This window comes from Ovis canadensis, chromosome 6 (genome assembly GCF_042477335.2).
Source record: "Ovis canadensis isolate MfBH-ARS-UI-01 breed Bighorn chromosome 6, ARS-UI_OviCan_v2, whole genome shotgun sequence".
NCBI lineage: Eukaryota > Metazoa > Chordata > Mammalia > Artiodactyla > Bovidae > Ovis > Ovis canadensis.
In genome coordinates, this window is record NC_091250.1 from 60,385,231 (window position 1) to 60,397,911 (window position 12,681).

The 12,681-nt window shown below is 37.4% G+C and overlaps 1 protein-coding gene across 1 annotated transcript in view; it reads right to left on the bottom strand.

The window, feature by feature from the left end:
• The window catches only part of DHX15 (DEAH-box helicase 15), a 55,200-nt gene that overhangs the window by 22,393 nt on the left and 20,126 nt on the right, over positions 1-12,681 (bottom strand). The window contains exons 4-5 of the mRNA XM_069592995.1: positions 5,944-6,103; positions 4,050-4,268 (exon numbers count right to left, since the gene is read on the bottom strand). Of these exons, the coding sequence (XP_069449096.1) occupies positions 4,050-4,268; positions 5,944-6,103 (379 nt within the window). The remainder of the gene's footprint in view (positions 1-4,049; positions 4,269-5,943; positions 6,104-12,681) is intronic.

A 12,681-nucleotide genomic window follows, 5' to 3' on the forward strand; every position in this document is an offset into this window, starting at 1 on the left:
GTTTCAGAGTCAACCTTGACAGTTCGAAAGACCAGAAAGCTCACTGACATTCATCAGCACAATGCAATCTTCCGCTTAGTCATGAAATGAGACAAAAGTTCAAGAGTTTCTGAATTGAGCAAAAGACTTCCAGCTCCAAAAGCATCAATATATATTGACAGATTAATTAATATATAATAATATAAATTAATTTAGACCCTACTGAAGAATCTAAACTCCTACATGTTGAAAAGACTAATTTTACTCAGTGAAATTAAAGATGAAAGAATGTATTGCTTAAAGAATGAAGAGTTCAACATCTTGAAGTATTTACTTAAAACAATTCATATTTCAATTACAATCATTGTTACTGAACTTGGTAGCACAGCTCCTCTAGGGAGTTCTACTAGGAACCCCTGGTTTAACGGATTAACAACAACAAAAATCAACATTCACATTTTCCAAACCTTCACTAATTAAAATTGGTCTTTCCCCTCCCAAATTAACTCAAGCGACTATAGAAACACTATTGTTTACATGGTCAAAATTGTAATATGGTTGTCATTTTTAAGTTTTGAGATAGCTAAATTTTATGGGTACTATTCAAATTTATGGAGATGGGGTACAGAACTCCCAGAACCTATCACTTAACTGACCAAATAAAAATAACAGGCTCACAGACATGAGGAAAATAGTAATATTGCTACCTCCTCCTCAAAGGTCTTCAAATTCCTCAAAACTAGCTAGTCGGATAAAAGAAACTTAAAAATGGAACAGGATACATGAGATAATTGGAGATTATTCCTTTCCCTTCCCCAGCTGTGCGAGAGCTGCCAAAGTATCAGCCATAGAAATTCAACTCACAGAAAAGCATTTCAGGTCCTCACCAGAAGGCCATCTGATATTTCTTATAGAATTCTAATGTGCCTCACTATCTGAACATAATGATTATTTTGAATAGCCGTTAAAAAAAAACATGCTACTCACTCTAGAGAAAATGAGAAACTAGGGACCAGACACCAAAGAACAAAATGGACACAAATGCCTCAACACTGCAAAATATAAAAAAAATCCTTCCATTCAAAATGCATACACAGACTAATAGTTAGAGAGGTTTATCTGTAAAAGTGAATTTGTAACACACCGTATTTCTCAAAAGAACAAGTATGATTCTTTACTGGGAATGTTTGCAAACTGGGGGAGTGTATCTACATCTAATGGGTAAAGGCCAGAGCCACAATAAGCACCCTACTACGCATGGGGTTCCCACAGCAAAGAATTAATCAGCTTACAACATAAATAAGGACTTCCCTCGTGGCTCAGACAGTTAAGCGTCTGTCTACAATGTGGGAGACCTGGGTTCGATCCCTGGGTTGGGGAGATCCCCTGGAGAAGGAAATGGCAATCTACCCCAGTACTATTGCCTGGAAAATCCCATGGACAGAGGAGCCTGGTAGGCTACAGTCCATGGGGTCGCAAAGAGTTGGACACAACTGAGCGACTTCACTTCACAACATAAATAGTGCTAGAAAAAATAGAAATAGTACTGGGAAAAAAGAATTAAGGACAGTTATAGTTCTTAATGCAACAATATTTAATTAAATATTATATATCAAGCATCCCTGTAGAATCTGAACAGCAGTTAAGAGTTCACCTTCTCCTGGAGGTTAGGCGGTCACATAGCAGACCACTGATTTTGATTATGTGAAAGAACTAGGGCAATTTCCCACTATACTGTTTAGGGTGGTGTCACTAATGTACCATGGGCATTAAAATAGCTAAAACATTCAACTGGAACAGTGACTTTTAACCTAAGAGAACAGAAAAATGGCCTTTAGAGCTTGTTAAAGACACAAAAGAGAAGGTAATGGCACTCCACTCCAGTACTCTTGCCTGGAAAATCCCATGGATGGAGGAGCCTGGTGGGCTGCAGTCCATGGGGTCGCTAAGAGTCGGACATGACTGAGTGGCTTCACTTTCACTTTCATGCACTGGAAAAGGAAATGGCAATCCACTCCAGTGTTCTTGCCTGGAGAATCCCAGTGAAGGAGGAGCCTGGTGGGGTGCCATCTACGGGGTCGCACAGAGGTGGACACGACTGAAGCGACTTAGCAGTAGCAGCAAGGATGCAGACTCTTACAGTATTTCATCTGTAAATTTCACCTGTTTCAGCAAGCCTGAAACAGGGCCAAGAACTTGCTTTAACAAATTCCCCTACCCAAGGCAGGCAATCCACTGACCACACTTGAAAAAAAAAATGTTCTAGAGCAGGGATCAGATTTCTTACTATAAAGGGCCAAAATTTTTTAGGCTTTCCATCCATATACCACCTCTGAAGCATATTCTTTGTTTTCATATAAACCCTTAAAATATGTAAAAACTAAAACTAAAATATGTAAAAACAGTTCTTAAAATATGTAAAAACTAACACAAGAGGGTCAAGCACATGTAACTAAATTAATTAAAATTCTATAAAATTAAATTTTAGTTCCTCCTCTCACTAGCTGCAATGCAAATACTCAAGTTCATTATATTGTTGCAGCTACAAAAACTAATAGTGTGGCATCTAGTTTCATTACTTCATGGCAAATAGATGGGGAAACAATGAAAACAGTGACAGACTTTATTTGGGGGGACTCCAAAATCACTGCAGATGGTGACTGCAGCCATGAAATTAAAAAATGCTTGCTCCTTGGAAGAAAAGCTATGACAAACCTAGACAGCATACTAAAAAGCAGAGACATTACTTTGCTGACAAAGGCCCATCTAGTCAAAGCTACGGTTTTTTCAGTAGGCATGTATGGATGTGAGAGTTGGAGTATAAACAAAGCTGAGCACCAAAGAACTGATGCTTTTGAATTGTGGTGTTGGAGAAGACTCTTGAGAGTCTCTTGGACTGCAAGGAGATCAAACCAGTCAATCCTAAAGGCAAATCAATCCTGATTTTTCACTGGAAGGGCTGATGCTGAAGCTCCAACTTTGGCCTCCTGATGTGAAGAGGAGCTAACTCACTGGAAAAGACCCTGATACTTGCAAAAGACTTAGAGCAGGAGAAAGGGGCTACAGAGGATGAGATGGTTAGATGGCATCATTGACTTAATGGATGTGAGTCTGAGCAAACTCAGGGAGATAGGGAAGGACAGGGAAGGCTGGTGTGCTGCATTCCAATGGGTTGCAAAGAATCAGACATGGCTGAGCAACTGAACAGCAACAACTATATTGAACAGTATAGACATAAAAACATTTCCACATGTAAAGAAAGTTCTAATGGAGTAGCACTGTTCTAGAAACAGACTCTCAGATCAGACCCTATATCTGACCTAGCGAATAAAAATCTGCAAGATTTCCAAATGACTGGCATGTATATTAGTTTGAGAAGGACACTGCAGAAAATTCACAAAGCCTATCACAACAAATGACAAACTTTCAGAAAACCTCTAAAAGAGTTTCTTTTATCCAGATAACTCACTGAACTTATTTAAGCCATCAAAAATTTCATAGCCCACCTGCAAACATCCTGATGGAAATGAGTTTAGAAAATGCTGCATGTGAGAATAAAATCCCTATCTTAAAAATGATGTAAAGTCTAAAGAATTTCAGTGATTCCTTCCAATTCTCAATAAACACATGTAGGAAGACAAAAACAAAACACAAACACTTGTTTTGATGGTAGATGGGCACCTGAGTTATACAAATTCCCTTACAAACTAAATTACTGCCTAGAGTAACCAGATTTCATTCATGGCTCAGCAGAATGGCAAATTAGCACAAAATCACTTGCCACTCAGGTCTCTCCAAAGTTGAGATTAAAACTGCTAAATCTTGAAATTCTAAAAGCATTTAATATTCTCAGGATATCAACTAGAACACAAATGTTAACAGCATAAAAGGGTATATTCCTAGAGTACATACAGGGAGTTATATATTTCATATATAAATACAATCATGCTGAAGAAAAACTTTCTAGACACTGGGATGAGAAATACATGGTTAATGTATGTTGGGTTCCTAAGTTTAAAGGTGTTGCCTAATAGAAATAATATAAATAAGGAACCAAGTAATGACAATACCTCTTGACCAGTTAAGAAAAGTAGTAGATCTCCTTCCTCCTCTTCACACATGTGAATTTGGATCACGGTTCGAATTGCCGCTTCAAGATAATCTCTCTCTGGTTCAGGAGTATAAAAGATCTCAACAGGATGTGTACGCCCAGGAATAGTTAAGAGAGGACAGTTATCAAAGTAAATCTGGAATTTTCCTGCATCCAGAGTAGCACTCATAACTATAACCTGAAAAGAAAACAGTAAATTATTTGAAGCTGTCTTCAGAGATTGTAAAGAGATGAGTAATGTTTACTGCTCCATATATGTCAACTACGGTGTCTCTAGTGGCTCAGAGAGTAAAGAATCGGCCTGCAAAGCCGGAGACTGTGGTTCTATCCCTGGGTCAGTAAGATCCCCTGGAGAAAAGAAGGACTAACCACTCCATTATTGTTTCCTGGAGAATTCCAAGGACAGAGGAGCAAGGCGGGCTAGTCTATGGGGTCACAAAGAGTCAAGACATGACTAAAGCAACTAACACTTTCACTCCTCATATATTAATTATGCCTTAAAAGTTGTGATAAATCAAATATAGAAAAGCTGAGCTACAGTAAATTTAATTTTTAAAAAGTAGGAATAAACCTGATAACCAATAAATAAACTACTGTATATTTTCATGAAGCAACACCTTAAAAACCAAAGTTTATAAAATTACATAAAAGGAACTGATAAAAGACATCAATATGTAATATGATTGTTACTATGCTATTAAAACAAAAAATGACAACCTCGCACACAGGGAAAAACAAAAAAAGCAAAAAATAAATCAGTGGTACAAATATTTCTCCATTCTTCCAAATCATCTTTACTAAGCGTAAGTTCTTCAGAAAATTTTCTAAAACAAACAGGTTTTCTATACTACTGAAAAAGCCACAGCAACAAAAGGTTGTTCAGGTGCCGGCTGCATGACTGTGTGGTCACCCTCTCTTTATTTAAATTATACATGACAAAACCCATTAAACAGAAAGCTCTCCCATTAAACATTCCACTATAGAGTTCTTAATTTCTATTTTTGAGTTCCTCCCTCAAAATTTCAATAGCTCATAACGTTTAATCAGTAATAGTACTCAGTTGTTCAAATATATTCTTTAAAGTATACATTTAATTTTTATAGTAAAATCAAACTCAGTATCAATTTTTTTAAGACCCAGAATCTTTCTCCCCAGCGTACAAACCTCTGTAACACATACAATAACACTCAACACCAAGTTCCAATGAACTGCACACATACAACGCAAAAAGGTAACGTCATAAAATTTGGGAGACAAAAATGTCCACACAGTCAGTCAGTTTTAAGCCCTTATCAATACAGTAACACTGGCCAGGGTTTAAATGGTATAACGGACGGCAGGCGGGGGTGGAAGGGGGAAGAACCAAGACCCTAGGTTAAAGGAAGGCATTTCTGAGGAGCAGTATGTTCTGGATACAGTTATTCCACTCTCCAGCATTATGAGTTAGAATGAGTGAGTTTATGTTAGGACAAGAACAGGGATTTGATCCTTAATGAAGGTGTCCCCTGTACTTAATAAAAGGCAGGGTGAGCACAAGGTTTAAAAACACCATGACATAAAATCATTTAAAATGAAACAAAAAACTGGGTGGACTATATAATGAAATGATTAAAAACATACTACTAAAAAGCAGAAGTATATTTAAAATCTAAAACAAAGACACAGCAAGAAAAATTAAAAAGAAAGTATAAACCACTACTGGTACTCTCCTTATTTGCTTTTATAGGTGATTATTTTTGTAGTTGTAGTGATCAGCATGTACTCCCTTTTAAATATATATATACACACACACACACACAAACACACACACATACATAGGGTTTTTAAAGAACCAAACAAATAAACTAATTCACCTTTAAATCTGATCTCTGTCTAACAACCTCCTTCAGAACACCCATGAGAATATCTGTAGCCAATGTCCTTTCATGAGCCTCATCAAGAATTATTACACCATAACGCTCCAAGAGAGGGTCATTCATTGCTTCACGAAGTAGCATCCCATCAGTCATATACCTATATTGACAAATAACATGTTGGTTATTTAGTGCATTTAAAGTTCAAGACATAAATATGAAATGCAAAGACATCAGATAAATATAAATTAACCCTTGTTCAAAACAAATGTTATTATTTCAAAATCAATTACAAAATTAAGCTTCCATAAAAACTTTTCACTGAATGTATCAAATAAGTTATATATTATCAAATTCTGTCAAATGAGACTGTAATACCAAAATACACTGAGAAACAATGTTAATCTGATGATGACAGAATTAAACACATTTCACACAAATGCCAAAGTGAAAATAGTCACTTAAATACATTTCTTAAAAACAAAATAAAATGTAAAATATTCAACTTGCAAAACAAAACCAAGAAACCATTTTAAATTGCTTTATCACATTACAGCACTAAACTGTTGTTATTTCTTTAAAACTGCACTAACTTCCCACTTGAGCTAACAGGTTCAAAAGGGCTGAGACAGCAGGAGTCTACCATCTTTTTTTCCTCAGTTCCATCTAATTCAATAAAATGATGGTAAAGAATCAGAAAAAGGAACACATTCATGGAATGAGGGAGCAACATTATGCTGTGGAAATGCTGATAAAATTATGGAAAAGACAAGGCATATAGCATTATCTGTATCAAGGAACCAGAGAGGAAAACTAGGCTCAGGGATGGGTTGAGAGAAGCCAGCTAATAGAGAATCCAGGCACTCAGATGAAGGGTGGTGTGAAGAATGATTTGTACAGGCCAGTGAGTCTCCTGTCTGTTCCCTTCTGGCTGCTACTGTCACTAATACAAAACATCCTGCATTTGGCACTTGGACAGAATGAAGTCTGCCTGCAAATGCTGAAGCCACAGGCCATTCAGTTAAATACAAATCCATGGTTTTATTTACGTAATTAAAACAAGTATAAAAATCTGAAGTCATCATTTATGACTTCACTGTTCTGGCTCTATTTTTCACAAATTAATCTAATCTTTCAAGGACCAACTTTGTATTTTTAGCCAAAACCATCGGTTGAAGCACTAAGTTCAACAAAATGACAGTGTACAACCCAAGTGAAGCCTTCTCTTTATTCTGCCTAAACTTAGTTGTAGATTCAGCTACTCTAGTCTCTAGATGTTTTGAAATATCTTGATCTGTGAGGACGCTTGGTAACTTCTCCTGCCTGCAGGTGTTATTACTGACACAAGCTAGGCAGTCCTTTTGCACATTATCTCAGTAGCAAAACATTAATAGTTTCATATACTTGTGGATAATTTCCTTAGTTTCAACATACTCTGTCTTTTGCTTTGCAAGGCAAAAAAACATGGATTGGTCACTCTTTGAACAATATCTGCTTAAACACTATCAAATTTATACCCTGTTGCTGTTTCCAAGCCTACTCAATTCAACATGGAATTTAGTGTAGTATTTCTGAAAATACTGTAATTAACAAATGAACTCAACATATGTAGTTCCAGAAATACGTATTACTTATGAGAACTGATGATATGTACAGCTAGATCAAGTTCAATCACTGACCACCACCTAACTTCCACCTGTAAGACCCTCAACAGACTGTAAAATGCATTCTAATGTCACATATTAAATTGCGATTAAAAAGCCACTAAGTATCAAATTTTCACTTGAAAACCCCTTTAAAAAACAATACCCCTTTATTTTGATCTTTCCTCAACAAGCTTCAGAACACCACAATGTGATGATGGATTCCAAAAGTAGAGCTGACCCAAATACTCATTCTTTCATATTTTCCTGAGAAGAGGGTAACGATTACAAATGGCAGCTTATAGTTATAATTAATGAGCTATTATTTGCTCTTTATTAACAATTATGCATTATCACCTGTACCAAGTTAAATGGTCAACTAAACCCAAATCCTCGGACTTCCAGGTTTTAGAATCAGAATTAACATAGTTAAATTTGCTGCTTTCCCAGGGAGTATTAGCAGTTAACTTTTCCAGGGCTTTAAAATCAGTGGAATAGCCTGCTAAGACTAGGTATCAGTATACCGATTCCCAATCCCAGGCCCCTCAGACACTGACATACTCTCCCCTCAAAGTCCTATGACTTCCCTGGTGGTCTAAAGATTGAGAATTCGGCTGCCAATGCAGGAAACACAAGTTTGATTTCTGGTCCAGGAAGATTCCAATATGCCCAGGGGCAAATAAACACAAGCACAACTAGTGAGCCTGTGCTCCAGAGTCCCAAACCTGCAACTACTGAAGCCTGAACACCCTAGAGCCCTTGCTCCACAATGAGAAGCAACTGCAATGAGAAGCCAGAGCACCGCAACAAAGGCAGCCCTCACTCACAACTAGAGAGAAAGCTCTCGTGCACAAGGAAGAAAAATTTTAAACAAGCCCAGAAAGAGTAGAGAGCTAACACCTGATGATTTGCTAGATTTATGAAACCCTTTCCCAAAAAACCAAAGTAACCTGATAGAATAAAAAAAAGGCAGAACCAGGATCTGATAGCCCTATAAAGACCCTAACTATTTTCTTTTACCTAGATCAAGTTTTACTACCTTTCAAAGTAGCAATTAAATATTTACCCAGACTAAGGGGTGAGCCATAAAAATAGGGTGTCACAATAAAAGCTGTTATTACATAATTCTGAAGTTTTAGTAATGGACTAGTAACCAAAATTTCCCAGGACAGCCAAACTCTACATTTTACTGGGTATCCTATTATCCACAATGTTTCTCTAACTGTCTTGGGAAAATACTAGCTTTAAAAAGTCATCAGTTTCATCTAGGAACTCGTTAGAAATACAGAACTGGCTTCACTTGGGATCTACTTGATCAAAAAATTTGCATAGATAGCAACCTGTGTTTGCTTTCACATTTTCACATTTTGATGCTTGCTAAGCTGCAGAAAAGTGTTAGTCACTCAGTCATGTGACCCCATGAACAACAGCACACCAGGCTCTCCCATCCATGGATTTCTCTAGGCAAGAAGCCATTCCCTTTTCCAGGGGACCTTCCTGACCCAGGTATCCAATCCAAGTTTCCTGCACTGCAGGCAGATTCTTTACCATCTGACTTATTATTTGCTGTATATTTTATATTTACTTTAGACTACAGAAATGAAGTTAGACAAAAAGCAAATTCAAACAATTTTTTATTCAAGTACAAAATGGGTTGTAAAGCTGCAAAGACAACTTGCAACATCAACAATGTGTTTCACTCAGGAACCACTAAAGAACGTATAGTGCAGTAGTGGTTCAAGTAGTTTTGCAAAGGAGACGAAGCCTTGAAGATGAGGAGCACAGTGGCCAGCCATCGGAAGTTGACAACGACCAAATGAGAGTAATCACTGACGCTGATCCTCTCATAATTGCATGAGAAGCTGTCGAAGAACTCAACTACGACCATTCTATGGTCATTCAGCACTTGAAGCAAACTGGAAAGGTTTTCTGAAAAAGCTCAGTGAATGGGTACCTCATGAGCTGACCACAAATCAAAAAAATTGTTCTGAAGTGTTGTCTTCTCTTATTCTATGCAACAATAGCGAACCATTTCTCAATTGTATTGTGACATGCGACAAAAAGTGGATTTTATACTACAACCACCAATGACTAGCTCAGTGGTTAGACCAAGAAGCAGCTCCAAAGCGCTGAAATTTCCCAAAGCCAAATTTGTACCCAAAAGTCACGGCCACTGTTTGGTTCCTGCCCATCTGATCCACTACAGCCTTCATGGAATCCTGACGATATCATTACATCTGAGAAGTACGCTTGACAACTCAATGAGATGCACTGAAAACTGCAATGCCTGCAACTATTAGTCAACAGAAAAGGCTCAATTCTTTGCCACAACAACACTCAACTGCACGCTGCACAACCAACACTTCAAAAGTTGAACAAATTGGTCTACCAAGTCTCGCTTCACCTGCCATATTCACCTAACCTCTCACCAACCAACCAGCACTTCTTCAAGAACCTCAACAACTCTTTGCAGGGAAAATGCTCCCACAACCAGCAGGGAGGCAAAAAGTGCTTTCTAAGAGTTGAAGCATGGATTTTTTTTTTATATACTATAGGAATAAACAAACTTACTTCTCGTAGGCAAAAATTTATTAATAAAGATGTGTTTGAGCCTAGTTGCAATGACTTAAACTGCATCGTCTGAAACTGCAATGGTATTTTTAAAATTATTATTTTTTCCACTCATGATCTTTTAAATTGAGATATAGTTGATTTAGGGCTTCCCTCAGAGCTCATCACTTCATGGCAAATAGATGGGGGAACAGTGGAAAACAGTGGCTGACTTTATTTTTTGGGGTTCCAAAATCACTGCAGATGGTGATTGCAGCCATGAAATTAAAAGACGCTTACTCCTCGGAAGGAAAGTTAGGATCAACCTAGACAGCATATTAAAAAGCAGACACATTACTTTGCCAACAAAGGTCCATGTAGCAAAGGCTATGGTTTTTCCAATAGTCACGCATGGATGTGAGAGTTGCAGTATAAAGAAAGCTGAGCACAGAAGAATGGATGCTTTTGAACTGTGATGTTGGAGAAGACTCTTCAGAGTCCCTTGGACTGCAAGGAGATCCAACCAATCCATCCTAAAAGAGATCAGTCCTGGGTGTTCACTGGAAGGACTGATGTTGAAGCTGAAACTCCAATACTTTGGCCACCTGATGCGAAGAACTGACTCATCCGAAAAGACCCTGACGTTGGGAAAGATTGAGGGCTGGAGGACAAGGGGACGACAGAGGATATGATGGTTAGATGGCATCACTGACTCAATGGACATGAGTTTGGGTAAACTCCGGGAGTTGGTGATGGACAGGGAGGCCTGGTGTGCTGCGGTTCATAGGGTCTCAAAGAGTCAGACATGACTGAGTGACTGAACTGAACTGAACTAAAGGAGCTGAGATGGTAAAAGTATCCACCTGCACTGCAGGAGACCCAGGTTCAATCCCTGGATTGGGAAGATCTCCCACTCCAGTATTCTTGCCTGGAGAATTTCATAGACAGAGGAGCTCTGCGGGCTACAGTCCCTGGGATCACAAAGAGTCAAACACGACTGAGCGACTGACAGACACATAGCTGATTTACAATGTTATGTTTGTTTCTGCTGCACAGTAAAGTGATTCACTTATACAGACTTTTAAAATATATATTCTCCATTATGGTGTACCACAGGATATTGAATATAGTTCTCTGTGCTATACAGTAGGGCCTTGTTTAAGATATGCATTTTAAAACAGCACCATAAAAATGACTGTCAACCAGGTATCAATATGTCTGGAAAGCTGAGAAAAGCATCTTAGATTCCAAAAAGAAATACAAATGGCTCATAAGTACATGTAAAGATGCTCGATTTCATATAAAAGAAATGCAGATTAAAATCATAATGAGATTTCACTTTTTAACTTACAATATAGACAAAGATAAAAATGTTCCACAACAAAGTGTTGTCAAGGCCATAGAAACAGATACTCATTTGCTTATCCCTTAGTCAGAGTAGCTCAAATATGGCAACAGCTAATAAAATTCCAACACACCCTCTGACCCAACCAGTTTCATTTTTAAGAAACTCATTTCACAGATACACTCACCTGAACGTGTGTGAAAAAAATGTGTGTACAAGTTTATAAGAGAATACTAAGGACACCAACTGATTTTAATAAAAGAAACTGTAAATTCTGAGTGTCCATCTAAGGAATTAAACTAGCAGTCACTAAAATGAATGAAGAAACTTTACACTGATCTAGAACAATCTCCAGGGAAAATATAAGTGAAATTAGCAGCCATATGTCTTGAACCAGCCCTACTATTAAAGCTGAAGTTTAATACGTTCTGAATATCCTAGTTATGTGCTGTTATTCCAATCCTGTTAGGGTTTTGGTTACCTTTCAAAGTATAGGCTTTATTCTGGCATGACTAAACAAGCAAATAAATCAAAACTGTTTCTAGAGGACCCAAAATTCATTCAGCATGACCAAAAGAAATTCCTGGTATCTATTTCACACATCGAGTAAAACCTGAGTAATTAGATTTACTACCTTACAAATACTTACACATAAATAATTCTATGGAGCTGAAGAATGAGGATAGAGAGAAATAACAGCATATAGAGTGATTAAGACATATCCTTTTTGCAAGACAAACCTTGGTCAAGTTCCTGCTTTCTTACTGGTGCTCTACCTTAAATAAGTTCAACTTTCTCTAATGCTGCATTTGAAAAATGAGAATACAGTGGCTATCGTTCAAATTAAATAAAACAATAAATGCACCAACTGCCTGGCACTTGGTAAGTATTCAATGTAGTAGAACTGTACACTACACTCTTAACTAACCTTCACCTAATGAATGAATCTTTGGGAAAATCGATCTTACTGTACAAACATATTAGAATAAACCACACTTCTGTCCCTACCAACTGGGCCAACATAATCTTATGTTACACAGTGATAACCTTTTAGGATAGAAAAGAGAATTGTATGTACATATCCTAAGTTATATGCTTCAGAAAAGCTTGAAAAAGATAAATCACATACAAAAAAAAAAAAAAAAAACATCAAATGTGAGATAACTATAGAGGAGTGAAAGAGGAATTCCAGAAGACTGA